Below are 17,872 nucleotides of genomic sequence, written 5' to 3'. Positions count from 1 at the left end.
GCAAGCATTTGCCACTTGACCTAGCCTCTGAATCAAAGCCTGAAGCAGTGACATCTTAAAAAACAAACAAACAAACAAACAAGGCTTCCATAAGAGTGTAGTGTGTGTACACACTTTATGGTAGCTAATACTACTGAACATCTATGATGTTCCATAAACACTTTTATGTATTATATATATGTTATTTCTACTTTTCACAATAATGCTATATGATAGATATTAGTGTCTCATTCTTTAGGGAGAAAACTAATGAGGCTTTCATAGGTTAAGTAACCTGCTCAAGGTCACAAAGAAAGTGGCTGATCTTGGATCCCAAATAAGGTTTGAGTTCAAAGACTATGCTTCTTTCCACTGCCTATAGAAACCTACTCTTGTTCCACAAATCTCGCCAACAAAATCCAGATCAAAATTCATACATATTAAGTAAATGTTTTAATTTATATTTAAATACATATTTATGTTTATGTGGTTTCTAGGCACAAATATACAAGTGTGCATGTATTTCAAACACACTTAAAATATACACTGATAATTGAACATACATAATTTTTGGAATTTAAGAAATGTACTGATTATTAAAAATTAATTATATGGGGATAAGACTGTACTATAGATAACTATATAAAAGCTGAAATCCCATCAGATATCATTGGTACTCTGGCTTTTTATTCCTGCTACTATTAAATTGAAACTAGCTGAGGACACCCAGAAGAAAATCAGGAATTTAGAAATCCAAAGCTTCTACATTATTTGAAGTGATAGACCTTTAATTCCATTTGAATTTTGGAATTTTCATCTTCATGAAAATTCAGTTACTTGAGATAAACACATTTGGCCTAAATCATTCAGACACCCAATGATTTTCCAATTAATCTGATACGGGGATGAATCTGGAGAGTCCCCCAGACACTTTATGTGGTCACTTCTTACCTGGCAGTTCACAAATACTGTCTTCAGAATCCACGTGTACCCACCTTACATCTAAGACTTGGTCCATCTGTAGGAATGTTGAGGGTCTAATAAATCAGTCACTTTCCTCTGCCCTACAAATTGTTTACACTTGGGAAGATGGCTTAGATCTTTGGATTTTTTTTTTCTTTTTAACTGCAAAAGAATATCCCTGACTCATCAGACTGAACGTTCAAGTAGAACCACATGATCATACATTTTGCAGCTGTCAGGAAAGGGGTCAGAGGAGGTGACAGATAGTCATATAGTCACTTCAATATCTATACTAAATTGCAGACATGCATGATGGCTAGGGTTATAAAGCCATGAAGAATCTATTATCCATGCTAGGTAAACTAGCTTCTCTTGATATGTCATACTGGGGGTACGTAACCTATTAACTTCAAGCATGAATAATGGATAAATAACTCAGAGGCATAGACATTATACTCAGCTACCTTTGTTAATGTCATCAGAGCCTACGGTGACAAAAAGATTTGAAATATCACAGGTGGCCTTTCTGAGAGTCCCAGACCATGTTAATGAAAGGAATTTGTTGGATTATAATCTAGGTATCTTTGATTTTTCTGATCTTTTTGGCATTTTCCTATCTTATAAAACATTAGAATCTGTTCTTCTAACATTCTTAACATGTCTTGAATCATCTCCTTCTTTATCACCATTGGCAGAATTTAGCCACTAAATTATGTCTTAAATGGCATACCTGTATTATCTCCTGAATGCTATGAAACATATACCCAATATCACAGCCAAAGTAATCTTTTTTAAAACACAAATATGATAATGTTACTTTTTAAAAGATTTATTTATTTGAGGGAGAGAGAGTGCGAGCAGGGGACCAGGGGGAGCAGAGGGGGAGAGAGAAAAGCAGACTCCCTGCTGAGGGTGCAACCCTCTGTCCGCTGTTCCATCTCATGACCCTGAGATCATGACCTGAGCCAAAATCAAGAGTCAGACACTTCACCAACTGGGCCACCCAGGTGCCCCAATTATGTTACTTTTCTGTTTAAAATTATTCAAATGCTCTTCATTGCCTTTGGGATAAAATTTGAACTCCTCTATATGTTACCTAAGGGCTCTATATTCTCAGCCTTCTCCAACACTCTAGCCTGGCCTCTCCCTTGGAGCCCTACCTCAGCCCGAGGTGCAGTCATTCTGGATTTGAAGTTCCTTAATCATGTTACTTTTCCATGGGGTCCTCCAACAGTTGCATCTGCTGTTCCCTGTCTGAGAGGCCGCCTTCCACTCCCTTTTCTATATCTTGCTTCCTCTCATCTTTCCTAAGCCAGCTCAGGTATAAAGCCTCAGGGAAATACCCCATTCTGGAGCAGGTATGCACGGCACTCTGTTATTCATGGTTTTTGTGTATTGACTTATTTGTGTTCTTTACCAGGCCATAAAATTTTAAGAAACAAGGACTGTGCCCGACAGATAAATGTACCTTAGACACATGTGGAATTCACTGTGTGTGGCAAATGGCCAAGGCACTGAACAACGCTGCCACAGAGGAGGGCTCATCAACTTGTTCTGAAGTTATTCAATGCCTTTCCTCTTTCTTTTTCTGTGATCATGGTAATATAAAGAACACTATAATAAAATTCCTCCTGTCAAGGAATTCGTAGGTCAGGGGAAAAGACATATTTTATTCATTGTTTAGTGTGAGAAGTTTTCTGCTTGGGTTAATTGATAAAGGGGACCTTGCCCAGAGGGAAAATCAAGAAAAGGTTCTTGGAAGAAATGACATTTGAACTTAATTTTGAGGACACTCTCAGTGGCAATGAGTTTAGGTTTTGGTTATCTGTTGGTCACGGCACTGAAGCCTAGCTCCATCCCTTACTAACATTGTGACTTCTGATAAGTAATTTAGTTTCTGAGCCTCAGTGTCCTAATATGTAAAATGGAGTTGGCCATATCCACTTCATAGGGGTGTTACTAAATGTGATGAGTTTATTCCTAAGTTAAATGTTATAGAGATTAAAAGATAGAAAAAGTAGAAGCTGTTAGAGCATATAATAAGAACCATAACTTCATTATTGGATTGGATGTCTGACAATCATCAAAGTAACAGGGAAAATATTGATATGAGAGAAATTGTTAGATTAATGAGACTTGTGAGATCATTGAGACTGGGAGGCTATGTTTTTAATAGCTTCCATTATGATCTAATAAATAACACTTGTGAGACCTACTATGTTAGCACAAAGGAAAAGTGAAGAATAACTATGCATGCTGTCCTAAACCTTTATATTAACTTATTTAATCATCATAAAGACCTGAAGAGAGATTATAAATACTTCAGCCTCATTTTCAGGTGTGGAAACTGAAGCACTGAAAGGTTAAGTGTTCCGTTCAAACTAACTCAACCAGTAAGTCATAGAGCCAAGATTCCAATGCAGGCCATGTGTCTCTACTTCACCACATTTGCAGGGGTAGAGCGCCGGCATAATCCATTCATTCATTCATCAAACATTCACTGAGTATATACAACATTCCAGACAATGTTCTAGGCAAATTGGATACAGAAGTGACTACATATTTACATATACCAGATATTTAGGGAAGGATATAGCTATTAACAACCTGAGCAATAAATACATTAATAATATAAATTTCAGATACTGGTAAGTGCAATTAAAAAAGTAATAAAGCTATGAAAGTGGAAAAAAGTGCAATGGGGATACCAGTACGAATTTAAATGGGGTGCACAAGGGAGGCTTTTCTGAGACATTTGAGCAGATATTTAATGATGAAAAGAGCAAGTCAGGTAAAGATCCAAAGGGAGATTCTAGCAAGAAGACAGAATAACAAACATAAAGACTTTAAGGTAGGAAAAGCTTGACCTTTTTGGAGGAATGACAAGAAAGTATGTGTGAAATGCTCTAGGAGTCGGTGGTGAGGGCACTATGTCACCGAGGGAAGCAGGGGTCAGTCAGATTGTATAAGGTCTTGCAGGTGATGATAATGAGTACAATTATCACCTCTTGGAGGGTTTTAAGAATAAAAGTGGCATAATCTGGTTTATATTTTGACAAAGATTACTCTGGCTACTTTGAGGAGTAGGGCAGAAGTGGAAACTACTACAGGGGTCCAGGCATGGGAATGATACTAGTTTGGACTAGGCTTCAGCAGGGTCAGTGATAATATTTGATTGATTTTGAAATACATTTTCATGGCAGCACCAGTAGGCTTGCTCTGGATGCCAAGGGAAAAAGAGCAATTAAGCAAGATTCCTGGAGGAGGCTTTTTTTGAGGGCCTGAATAATAAGGGAACTGATAGAACCAATTAGCTAAGAAGAGAAATATTAGGGTAGAAGCAGCTTTTGCCCCCAGGGTTGGGAGTGCAGGGAAAACATGAATTCTGTTAGGAACATACTCAGTTTAGAAGACCTTCTTTATATTCAGTATAGATACCAACAGGACTGTTAGCTGTACACATTTGGAATGCAGGAGAGAGATCATAACTCAGATTTGGGAATCATCACTTGATAGTTGGTATTCAACACCATGGGTCTGGATGAGATCACGAAGGAATGAGGAGAGGTTGAGAAGAGGTTTGTGCATTGGGTTTCTGGAGTGCTCCAACATTTGGAGGAGGAGCCAGCAAGGAAACGAAGACAGAGTGTCGATGAAGTGGTGAATAAATGGGAGAAATGTTTTGTCCTGCAAGGCAAGGGATTATCATCTTAAAGGAAGGAGCCAGTGACAACTGCATCAAATGTTGCTGAAAAGTCAGTGCAGAGAAGTGATGCTTGAATTTTGTAAGATGGAAACTGTCAAGACTTTGATGAAGATGGTTGTAGGACTACTGATGAAAATAATGAACTTGGTTAAAATAAGAAAATGAAGTAATAAAATGTTAAATAAAGTGTTATTGAAAACGGACAGCTTTCCTAGCTTTTTGGTAAAGAAACTGGAAGTATGAAACAATAAGAAGAGGGGAACACTGGGCCAAGTGACATTTTGTTTTGTTTTGCTTTTTCTTATATTATTCCATTGCTAGAGGACTTTTTTTTTCTTTTTTAAGGAGAGATATTACATCATGTCTGTATTAAATTTATCCAGGGGGAAAAGTGAGAGAGAAACTGATATTGCAGGAGAGAGAGAGAGGAGACAAGTACAGAAGCAGAGTCCTTAAACAGACAAAAGGTTAGAGAGTGTGGGTCACAAGTGAAGGCCGACCTCCTAAAGGAGCAGGGAACATTCTTCCATTGAAACAGGGAGAGCACGCTGGCAGAGCTGGTGGCAGGAAGGTGAGGTGCTCTCCCTGTGACTACTTGGGTTTTCTCAAAGAAACAGGAAGAGAGGTCAACCGCTGAGACTGAGTATGAGGTTGGGGGTGTTTGAGATTTGAGAAGAGCAAATAAGTTGTGAATTTGTTGTCCCAGAGAATGAGAGAGTGATTTTTCTAAAGAAACGTATAAGATTGCTAAGATGCTTTGAAGATTCGCTTGAAATCAATAGCTATAAAATTAAAGTGAGGTGAACAAGGGCTTCTCTAGACCCATTCATTTGCCCAGGCTCTGGCATGGAGGGCTGAGGCTTTGCTCTTGGAGCACGGAAGGGGAGAGAGGAGAAGGCATATTAAAAGCCTGTGAGAGGGAGACTTGGAGTATGGTGGGTGGGGGTGGGGTGGGTGTAGGAAAGGTGAAAACTGGAGGGAAATGGTAAAATTGGTGATTCCAGGTCCCAGTGGAGTTGGAAGACTTTTTGAGGGGGGTGGTACTGGAATAAATGAAAAGAACGGAAAAGAGGTCGTGTTCAACAAAGACGATGCTTGACAGAGGTTTGGGGAGCCGGTATAGCTCATGGCAGTGATGAGGTTCAGAGTGTGACTGAGACTCCAAGGGCAGGAGGTGAGATGACCACTACCAGATCCTGAGGCAAGGGAGTGTCCGAACACAGCCTAGAGCACACAGCTGTTTCACTCCCACTGAATGTTCTACCTCGCACCAAAGTGAGCTTCAATTTTCTGCCTTCTAGAATCAGGATAACCAAACAGTATCATGTTGAAGATGACGGCGTGTGGGGAGAGAGAAGGGGTGACTCCATGAGTGTGAGATCTGTGCCGTCGAACAGGCACCTGCATTTACGAAAAGTCGTGTGGCACTTAATGCCTGTGTCTTGACCTCTTTTTTGATTCTTAATAATTTTTAAACAAGGGCCTCACATTTTCAACTTACACTGTGCTCTGCAAATTATATTGCCAGTCCTAGAGAGAAGATTAGTGTTTTAGTAGGAGAAATGTGTTCTCTTTTTTCATTTGGGCTAATTTTCCACAAGCCTCATTTTTCTCCATTTAGCATGCCATTAAAATTTAACCAAAGTTCATAATGGAAGTTTTAAAGAACACATCTGTCAAACACTTAACTTTTAATGTAAATTTCCTTTTAAAACCACTCATGCTCAATAAAAATTTGGCTGAGAATGAAAAATTCTCTGACTCAGGAAAGTGAATAATCAGTAAACTTAAAAGGAAATACATGTTTACGTGCAGGTCTAGAGTCTCAATTCATACTTGAATGGAACAGCTTAGAAAAATTTATTATTTATTATTTATCATAAATGAATTATATGTTTATTATGGAATATTTAGCAAAAAATGCAAATGAAAAGAAGAAACAAAAAAATTATCCAAAATTCTTAACAAGAGTTAACATTTTAATGTAGATCCTTTCAGGCTTTCTGTGTATACTTATAAATGCAAATTATACATGTTGGTACTTATGGGATTATATTTATATACCATTATAAAATTTATTTTTTTTAATTTGGTAAGATAACTTTGTTAGGCCTTCCATTCTTATGTTTAAATATTCTTAAAATACTATTATAATATAATTTAATATGATTTTCTATTATTTGGAATATAATAATGTATTATTAAACATTTGACTTTTTAAATCTTCACTATTATAAATACCAATATAAGCATTCTTTATAGCTTTATATATTTTATAAGTATAATTTTTGAGTCAAAAAAGTGTGCCCATTTTAAAGCTTTTGATCCATTTTTCCAAATTACTTCTACAATTTCTAGAGCCACTCCATGGCAGTGAATATTAGCCTTTCTTTTAAATTTTGCCAATTGGACAGATAAAAACCATTTAACATCACTGTTTTCTTTGTTTATTAATAAGGTTGAACAAGTTTTCATGTATTATTAGCCTTTACTTTTTTGATGAATGTCCTGTTAATGTCTTTTGGTCATATTTTTTCTAGGTGGTTTTTGGTCTTTCTCTTACCATTTTGCAAAATACTTTTATAGATTAGGGTTGTAACCTAGAAATTTCCTAATTTGTCAAAGCTTTGCAAAGGCCTTAATAACATACTTGCAGAGATCTACAGGATTGCTATGTTTTTCTCCATGAGGGTGTCTTTAAAATGCATTACTTTTTTTAAACTAAAAAATGCATGATAATGGTAGTTGTGAGATAGCATTAACATTATATAAATGAAAATGTTTTGTACTGTATCTAAAAATGCATAACAAAATGTTAATAATGAAAACAACAGGAAAAAGTGCTATACTAGCTCACTGAATATTTCTGACTTTCTCATTCATTTTTCCAAATCTTGGCAATGCAATTTACATATGGATTATTCTGGGGATTTGATCTGTTTGTCTCTGTGCCCTCCACTGCAAGCATTTCATTAATATTTTTGAGTCTCGTCGGAAACTTCCAAGGTATAACACACAATTGTGTGATTTCACAAAATAATCATTAGGATGCAGAATGTCAAATGCAAGATTGAGGTTTTTGGATTGTTGGATTTTTCTTACCCTTTCCAATGTAATTTCTTCAAACTCATATTCAATTTCTGTTCCATTGACCTGTAAGTAGGAAAAAAAGAAAGAATGATTAAATACATATTAAAAAGGAGACGGCTGCTTTTTAAACAACATTTGGGGTTAAGTTTCATTCTGGCTATGAGTAAACCACACTTTCTTAATGTTCATGATTGTATGTTTCAGCCAAATAAAATATCATCTAAATATATGAGTGAAACTGCAAAAAATAGTTTATTGGATTCCTTAGAATATGTGATAATTGGGACAGAGGGAACAATACAAAATATGCATTGCAAGGTTACAAAGAAGAAACCACATAGGGGCAATGTTACATTTACAAGGGAAATAATTTCCTAATATCTTTTAAAATTTCCATGAATGAAAATGAAACTATGACCTTAAAAAGTCAGTGGAAAAGGCAGCACATACTTATGTCGTATTTTGCCAAAAAATAGCATTCAGAATAATCATGTCAGATAAGAAATGCCTTTTCTTTATTGCTCAAGCTCAGGTAATTCATCCCCATTATCCTCGTTATATTTATTAGGAAGTCCTGGACCATGTAACATAACAACGCTCATGTACTTCAGTAGCAGCAAGAAGAGAATAAAGTAGGACATGTTTGAAATTCCTAGTGAGAAAGCTTTAACCATCTAAACAACTCTTGCACTGATATGAATTTACAGAGAGAAATACTTAAATATAGCCAGGCAACAGATCACATATGTCTTTGATGTCAACAGAATGCACACAGAATAGATGAAGAGCAGCTTTAAAATAATCTAACAAATATTTAATCCCCATTCTCATCACAGAGTCCCTTCCAGCCAAGCAAAAACCTCTGAGCGAGAAAATTCCTGGGCTGGCTGTGTCTTTTTTCTTACACGTGTCTCGGCAGCATCATTAGCATTTAGGGATCCTCTAGAAAGACAAATTTCTAACCACCATCACGTTTGTAGGGTCTTAACCAGTTGACTTTTCCTTCCTTAGAAGAATTTAAACATAGTTCTTGGAGACTGAGATCTCTATAAAGGCAAGGACCAGATACCCTATTGCTAAACAAATCTGGCAAGAAATAATTGGTGAAGGAAAGAAAAGAGGACAGAAAGAATGACTGGCTGAACTCAGTATTCATTTATTTATGGGATTTGTAAACATAGGTACTTGTGAATTCTCTTCCATAAGGTACTTGGATGCAGTATCATCAGTGGAAGGTGTAATTGTAACTATAATCAACAGCTATAAAGAATGACGATAGACTTCACTTATGTGTGTCCACCAGCCACTTAGAGCATGTTTCTGATTTTCTAATTACGTGAGCTAATTGGTAAATCGCATTTTACTGTGTTACTACATTATCAAACAGCCTTAAACCAAATGTGATTTTCTGGGCTTCAGCAAGTTAATGACTCATAGATGAGGACTTGATGATGTTAGGAAACTTTGGTGGCTTTATGGAGGTTTTTGTTCCTCATGTGTAAAAACAAAACAAAATTCAAAGTCCCTGTATGGGTGCATCTCCATATTAATTCCTTTTTTGTTTGATGGAAGACAGAAAAGGAAGGCTGAATTCATGTGATATGTTTTAATTCTTGCAGTATGGCTCTGTGAAGCTTTTCTTTGCTTCAGTGACTTCTCTGGAGTGAAGCCCTTCATATTATCAAAGCGCTGAACAGTGGGGAGAAAAAAACAAAAAAACAAAAACAACTTCAAAGAAACAAAAACAAACCTGTGATAATGAATTCTAAGGGCTCAAGCTGAAAGAAATGCTGTTAGAAAGTGCTTAAAAGGGGCGCCTGGGTGGCTCAGTGGGTTAAGCATCTGCCTTCGGCTCAGGTCATGATCTCAGGGTCCTGGGATAGAGCCCCATGTCAGGCTTCCTGATCAGTGGGGAGCCTGCTTCTCCCTCTGCCTCTGCCTGCCATTCTGCCTACTTGTGTTCTGTTTTACTATCAAATAAATAAATAAAATCTTTTAAAAAAAAGTTCTTAAAAGACAAAAGTCCTTTGTGGCATGCAGCATGGAGTCCTTAGTGGAGTCTCTCCGAATGTTTGCTTAACAAATCTATGATCATGTATGCTGACTTCAGTTCCTATACACACTATGGATACATACCCCGAGTGCTACTCAAAAGATCCCTCGTCAAACTGTGGGAGGTTTACAGCCTCCATGGGTCTTTAGTTTTCAACCTCAACAAGTCATGGCAGGTGCCTAATTCCCTAGGATCCAGGATGTCTTCATAAGAAGAGATGATGCCATCCAGATTGGGATGGATCCTTGTTTTTTTTTTTTTTAAAAAAAAACATAAAAAAAAAGAAATAATAGACTTCTCAATTGAGTATAATAAAATATTCAGCAACTCACTAACCCAGCTGTTCTGTTTAATCTGTGAATAAACAATAAAAACAATCATTGCTACCTTAAAAAATACCATATGATTTCACTTAGATATGAAAACTAAAAACCAAAATGAATGAATGAACAAACAAAAAGAAGCATCAGAGCTATAAATACAGAGAACAGACTCCTGGCTGCCAGAAAGAAATTGGGGAGGGAGGACGGGCAAAGTGGGTGAAGGGAGTGGGAGTTATAAGCTTCCAGTTACAGAATGACTAAGTTACAGGGATAAAAAGTACAGCAGCGGGAATAGAGTCAAAGGTATTATTATTAATAATAGCTTTGTAGGGTGACAGATGGTAGTTAGGCTTGTGGTGAGCATAGCATAACATAGAGAATCGTTGAATTATTATGTTGTACATCTGAAACTAATGTAAAATTGTATTTCGACTATACTCAAAAAAAGAATCTTGTGACTACAACAGGATTTAGTGAAATTATAGAGGAATGAAAGGTTTTTAGCATAGCTGAGGCAAGATTTCCACTGTGAATCGAGAACATTTAAAACATGGTATCACAAGAGCCAATGTGGGAGTTCAGGAAAGCCATTTAAGAGGTCCTGTTGTCTATTCTGTCATCACTAGGGCAGTGTGATCTCTGTTCGGCCTCAGGACACCTGAGACAAGAAATCTCGCAGCCTCTCTGGGCAAAAACCTTGGGGGAAGGGATAGAAAGCATGGAACACTGCGTGTTGTCTACCTGGAACACCACACTAAAAACGAAATGATGTCTTGTATGGTGACTAACATAACACAATAAAAATAAAATAAAATAAAAATAAAGCATGGCTAAGTATACTTCCATTTTTTAAAAAAGATTTTATTTGTTTATTTGAGAGAGAGCTAGAGTGAGACAGCACAAAGCAGAGGGAGAGACAAAAGAAGAGGGAGAATCAGGCTTCCTGCTGAGCAAGGAGCAGGAGGTACGGCTCCATCCCAGGACCCTGAGATGATGACCTGGAGTGAAGCCAGACACTTAACTGACTGAGCCACCCAGGTGTCCCAGTGTACCTCCATTTAATCAGAAGAAGATAAGAGTGGGTTGTGATGTTCTTGAAAATTAAGTGACTTTTCAAATGAGTATACCAATACAGTATTCTCTGAATAATTTTTTCTGTATTTAGTTAGAGGAGTGGTTCTTGGTAAAGAGACAAGAAGTACAGGCAGTAATTGTCTCCTCGCCATAATTTCATGAATGCCCAGAAAAAAACCAAAAACCATATGCTGTGAATGAGCTCCCATCATCTTCTGGGGGCTTACAGACCAGCTGTTGCCTGAGCTTGCCTTGGTGCTCTCCCTGATTTCCAATCAGTTTACCAATGCATGTCTTTAAATTCACAAGACTCTCTTCCTGAAAAGAGTTCTGCCACATGCGTTTGTTGTTGTTGTTGCTCTTGACCGGTGACATTTCTGGAGACACTTAAGTCCCCAGGCCATGTTTCATGCACCTGACAGTCTGGGGCCTGGACAGCTATGTGGACTAGGTTCAAATTTTCCCATCTCCTGCATTGATCACTGAAGGCTAGAAAAATGAGAGGGTTGACATTTTTGCAGAGATAGAGGGAATTTCCTGGTTTTGAAAATTTTTTTTCTTCAAAGACTTGATTTTCCTGAACCTCATGGTTCTGTGGTGACAGCTGGGCAGTTTCTATGGGGGCTAGAAAATTATAATGATGCCACATGTTGTCCTGCACTGTTCTGGGCATGTGGCCTTTTTGGCATCCTACAGAAGTTAAGAGAGTGACCCATTCAAATTCAAAATTGGTATTTAAAGGTATAAATTCATGAACTTTGAATGATATCACACTTTTTTTTTTCCTTCTTCTCCAGTGCCCAGGTGATCATATAATTTAATTGAGATGTATTTTTATCTTCTGAAATGAGGTCTTTCATGAATAATGTACATGGGCTATTTCATGTTTTAATTTAATTTATTTAATTTAAGTAAATTAATTTAATTTCATGTTTTAATGAATTTAATTGGAATCTATAGAAATGACTTTTCCACAATTTTTTTTTTGTTGTTCTTTGCTACACATGTAATTTCATTAAGGCTAACAGCAACCTAAAATCTGGGATAAATAAATGTTTATACAACTCTATATTCCATATTATAATGAGTGCCAATACAGTAATATCAAAGGACCGGCTTCTTAAAACTAAACCTAATTCCATTCAATGAACAATTATTGAGCATGCATGATGTGCCAAGTGGTGTGACAGGTACTGAAAAAATAGAGATTTAAGATATAATCCCTATTGTCACTAAATGTACAGTTCTTAAGGAGGCACCAAACATACTAAGGCCTCAGAGAAGTGTGGTATCCAATATATAAAACAGAGAGATGAACTAGAATCACAACTCCACTGTTGCCACATGGAAGGACTGTTTGTTGTATATATGTATATGTATGGAAATATATGATATATAACATATATCTATATATATATGATTCCCTAGTAGGATATAATATGATATACTAATTCTGCCCTTTATTAAAAATAAACATGATGCAGTAAGCAAGACTTATCTCCAAATATTGTGGTTTTTCATATAAAGTTGCTGTTGGACTTTGGGAGGGGATGCGATGACCACAGAGGCTGGAGCATCTGGTTTTCATGGCTTCTTGCCACTCGCAGAGCAAGACAAAGCCCCACGTCACTCTGCTTCATCTGTAGCTGCAGCAGTTAACACAGTGCCTACCCCACAGAGGCTCAGTGACCATGTGATTCAGTGAATGCGATTTTTTGGGGTGGGTAAAATTTGATGCTCTCAGAGAAAACTGTGGCCTCAAAGGGAGATCCAATTCCTACAGGACCCAGGACCTAAGATTCACAGCTTAGATATCCTCTTGTTTGATATCAGTCCTTCTCAGGAGTCCCTTCCGCAGAGTTGCAATCATGATCAGATTCCCCAGGTAGTCTACAACACATACACACACATACACATACCCTTTGTTGGTATTCATCTTAGTACGTTGCCAATGGTCATCCCCCTTTCCTACTGGAGCTCTATTACAGCAAACACATCAGGATGCTTTGTGGCTCTTTACACTTGAATCTCCTATATACATTCTATTATGTTTAGTAGGTAAGATAGTTTCCAGAGTTAAAAAGAAAAAAAGACACAGATCTGAATCCTAGTTCTAATATTTATGAGATATGCAAATGTAGTCAATTTCCTCAATCTCCCAAAACCTTAAGTTTCTCACGTGCAAAATGGCACTAACAAGTACCTAATATGGACATTGTGAATATTAGATAATTGGTGTAAAATATTTGGTATACACCTTAAGTGATAAAGAAATTACATTTAGCTATAGTATTACACAATCCTCTTCATGAAGTTTTTGGGAGCAATAAATGAGATTATACATTATCAACTACCTGAAACGTAATAACTCTTCAACAGTGAGAGCTATTTTAATTAGTTGTGGATTAGTAATCTGCAAGGTTCACAAAACTTCTATGATCAATTATTGAATATTTGTTAAGTTCCCGAGTAATATAAAATATAACTTAATAAGCAAATAAACTTGCTTTCTTCTACAAAATCGACTAATTTTTTTTTTAACCTAAACATCTCTTTCCTGAATCCATCTAAGATGTACTCCCTTGTGAAGAGGAATCATAGCTTTCTCTCCCAAGTCAGTTCAGCGTGGCCTTCACTCAGAATATTACCTCCATTGAACTTTCTTGAAATCTTTCATTGCTCCCTCTTATATTTTCTTTTTAACGTTGTCTTGCCCAGTCTTGACCATTATGTTATTCTATTGGCACACACTTCCCTAAGGCTGAACTCTTCTGGAGACTTTTAAAAGAAATAAAAAGTAGCTTTGCCTCTTTGAAAAAGGGGGGAAAAAGATAAGGCAGTTTTGCTCTACCTCAATCTAAAAGAAAGAACTGAAGGCTGATGTACATTATCTCTATCTTTTTGTCACACTTAACGTTAAGTGTCTCTGCTGAAGGGATGAAAAACAATCAAATACTGAGAAAGTGAGAGTCATTCAATCCACATGGAAACTCTAATCAGAAGGAGAGTATCATTAGACAAAGCTCAAGGTATGTAGCACAAAACTAAGCAGTCCATCACTTCCTTTAACTTATGTTCCTTCTCCTAGACTGTCTCTACTGCCTAAAATTGTGCCCTCTATTCATACTAAGAGGAATTATCACATAGAAATAAAAAGCTTAGGTTCTGGGATCCAAAAGATTCGAATTCCAATACCAGTTTTGTCACTTAAAAGCTGTTAGAATTCATATTTTTATGTGTTATACATATTTGTGTATAGATATTGTTTAAACAGCAAGGAAAAAAATTCAGTTTAAGCTTTGTAGAGGATCTGTTTTAATCTAAGGTATGGATGGATTTGGTTATTTTAGAAATACTATTCAGTTATAATGAGACTCATTTAAGAATATGCAGTTTGAAAATAAGCTAATCATAGTAATTACTTCTTACTTTTAATAAATACAAACTATACAAATAATTATTGACATTCTTAGTCAAGATTCTAGTTTTGGTAGGACCACTATTGCTATTATTCACCTACTTGTGATCTACCAGTAAACGCTGATTTCATGTTAAAACTTCTAATCTTAATTAAATTTCTGAGCTCAGTGAACTGCTAAATCATAGCATCCACCAAAGAGAAAAAATTAATCAGTATCCTACAACTTTTTCCATTCTTAAACAATTTTCCTTTGTTTCTGTTACTCCCTCTGCCTTTGTTAAGACTTTATAACACAGAATTTTGGGTCTAAAAATGGTTCCAAGACTCAATAATTAATATGTGTGTTTTCATTTAATTAGAAATCATGGATTTTTTTTTAGAAATCATTATTATTAAACAGATTTTCACCTGTAATAATGTGACAAATTTTCTTTTTTGTCAAGAAAAATCAAGAAAAATAGCTTAGGGTTCTTACATGTATAAGAAGAAACTCTAGGTAGAGAGATAGATAGATAATACATAGATAGATATAATGTGGTCTTGATTAAAGGCTTCTGTAAAGAAGGAAAAATACAGTACTTAGTTCAGAACTGGATTTGCTTCTGATCTGGACATGGCCAATTTCTCCCCAGCTTTGCAACATTTGCTGGATGGAGTAGTAATAGGTAATTTTAATGCTTTCATTTGGCTCCCATCTGACGTATGCTGTTTTGTTTTGGGGCTTTAAATATTCACAAGTTAAAACATGCTGTTTGAGAGCAGTAAATGGTGTTAAGAACATACCGATGAATGGTTGTGAAGACATCATGACCCACCATCAAGCCCCCTCCCTCACTTGACTATCCCCATAAATAAAACACTTTGCAATTGTAAGATGTGTCCAAGAGAATCAAGAGCTCAAACATATGCCAAAAGATTTAGAGTTACAACAAAAAAGTGAGTGCTGAACCATAAGAGACTTTACAAATACAGTGATGTGAGCTGATAGTAAGAATATTTCCTCTTTCTCTTGGGTATAATACGATTATAATGAGAGGCAGAATATCAATTCACCCAGTTCATCCTCAATTTCTCTCTTCAATCTCGTTTGCAATCTTGTTTCTACCACCATACAAAAGCAGAGGATCCGTGAAGACCTTCCCCCATTTGAATACAATGATCTTTTCCCAGCCTTCAGCCTCCCTGGCTTTCTTACAGTGTTTGGCACTCTGGAGGGATCACCAGTTGAAACTCCCCTTTCCTTCTGTCACACAGTTGATATCCTTACTGGTTTCCTCCCTACTGCTCTGTCCACTGCATTTATCTGTTTCCTTTCTTCCTGCCGGGTATGAGCATTTGCCAAAGTCTGTCTCTTTTTGTTATACAATCCCCCTTAACTTTTATTTTCTAAGTAAATGCCCTGATGTCACCCCGTCTTAATAAGTCTGAGACAGGACTAATCATGCTCAATTATAATCATCATTTCCTCCAGACTATTCTCTATATCGGTTAAGGGAATCCTTTTTCTTTCTTTCTTTTTTTTTTTTTTCTTAAGATTTTATTTTTTCAAGTAACCTCTACACTCAGTGTGGTACTTGAGTTTACAACCTCTGAGATCGAGACTTGCATGATCTACCTATTGAACCAGCCAGGAGACCCGGGAGCCCCAGGAATCCTCTTTTTCATATGTGTCCTTTATCTTTGTGATCAATACCTAACATTCTATTTCAAGTTCTAAACTATTACTTTCTTAATACCATCATTATAACTTCCTAAAAAACATTTCTGTCCAGATCATTTTTTTCAATATCAATCTATTTTTCATATCCTTTGAGAGCTACCTTTTTTTTTTTTTTTTTAAAGATTTTTATTTATTTATTTGACTGAGAGAGAGAAAGAGAGACAGAACAAGCAGGGTGAGTGGCAGGCAGATGGAGAAGGAGAAGCAGTAGGAGCCCAAAGGAGGGCTCAATTCCAGGACTCGAAGGCAGATGCTTAACTGGCTGAGCCACCCAGGCACTCCCGGAGCTACCTTTCAAAAAAGCAGTGTGTCATTTAATAATGCTGTATAAGTAGCTTTAAGTAATTTTTCTTTATCACTAAAGAACATTTCAGACCACCCACCAGTTTTTCCCAATCTACCTTTGTAGTTACTGACCCTGCTTCTTACCTTCAAAAACATTTTTGAGCCCAGTAATTGTGCTGAAGTTGTATAAAGCAACTCTTCTCTTTGGTATCTTTATTAATGTCACACAGTACACACTAAATGTCTTTATTTTAATATATGCTTATTAAAATCTCAATTAATTTAGAAAAAATATTCTTAAATGTCTAGGATTTCCCAGGTACTATATTAGTGTGTTAGGTCCTAGGGATATAATAGTAAAGACAGAGCCTCTGTCCTCATGAAGTGAGATTCTATGTGGGGATATGAAAAGCTTCTATTACTGTCAACATAAGGCTTTCTCTTTCATAAAGTTGAAAAGATTTTTCTTAACAATCTCCTAGAAATCTCCTAGAAATTACCATCCTATTTCTCTAAATTGCCCCCACAAAAATGCTAAAAAAAATCCTAAAGAAAATAATTACCACCACCACCACCACATTCCGTTAAGTATCTACTACATGCCAGGGACTATCATAAATTGCTTTAATAATTAAAATAACACCGAGAGTGAGACATTTTAATGTTAATTTTACCATTAAGCCAAGTTTCTTAAGGTAAGTGATTTCACCAAGTTTATACAGTTTTAAGTAACATGAAATGAGGACTGTTTCATCCTTCTCATCACTTAGTGATGGGAAATGTGTTCTCAATACAAATTTGCTGGAAGAAATTAAAGAACGAGTGCCTATATGGAGGGAGGCAAGGATGGAAGTATCTAATGCTTGAATCAGGGATGTCTAATATTAAACACTAGTCTTTCTCCCTGACCACACAGAGCACAGTCCCTCTTGTACTATACTATACTGAACTTGTACTATATAGTACAAGTATATAGTGTAGTACAAGTATAGTACTTGTATATAGTACTACAGTATAATAATATAGTACTACACTATACTGTGCTCTTCCTCAAGATCCAACACCTTATGCTGTATTTTACCTTTCCTGATACACAGTCCTCTTGCTTAGATGAGGCACTATCTTTGATTTTTTTCTCTTGTGACACCTATCATAATGACTTGTCTATAGAATCATTTCATAAACAGTTACCGAAGAAATAAATTAATGGAACCTTACATTAAGGGATTCTGATTTGCTGTAAATCTTTCAAATCCCT

General features: G+C 36.4%; 1 protein-coding gene across 23 annotated transcripts in view; it reads right to left on the bottom strand.

The window, feature by feature from the left end:
- DLG2 (discs large MAGUK scaffold protein 2) overlaps positions 1 to 17,872 on the bottom strand; it is a 2,052,576-nt gene that overhangs the window by 619,710 nt on the left and 1,414,994 nt on the right. For all 23 annotated transcript variants that reach the window (XM_044258404.1, XM_044258405.1, XM_044258399.1 and 20 more), the window contains one exon: positions 7,751 to 7,801. In XM_044258404.1, coding sequence (XP_044114339.1) covers positions 7,751 to 7,801 — 51 coding nt within the window. The remainder of the gene's footprint in view (positions 1 to 7,750; positions 7,802 to 17,872) is intronic.

The sequence above is a fragment of the Neovison vison genome, chromosome 7 (assembly GCF_020171115.1).
Source record: "Neovison vison isolate M4711 chromosome 7, ASM_NN_V1, whole genome shotgun sequence".
NCBI lineage: Eukaryota > Metazoa > Chordata > Mammalia > Carnivora > Mustelidae > Neogale > Neogale vison.
The sequence above is the reverse complement of the archived record's forward strand: the minus strand, read 5'-3'. Positions and strand labels throughout refer to the sequence as shown.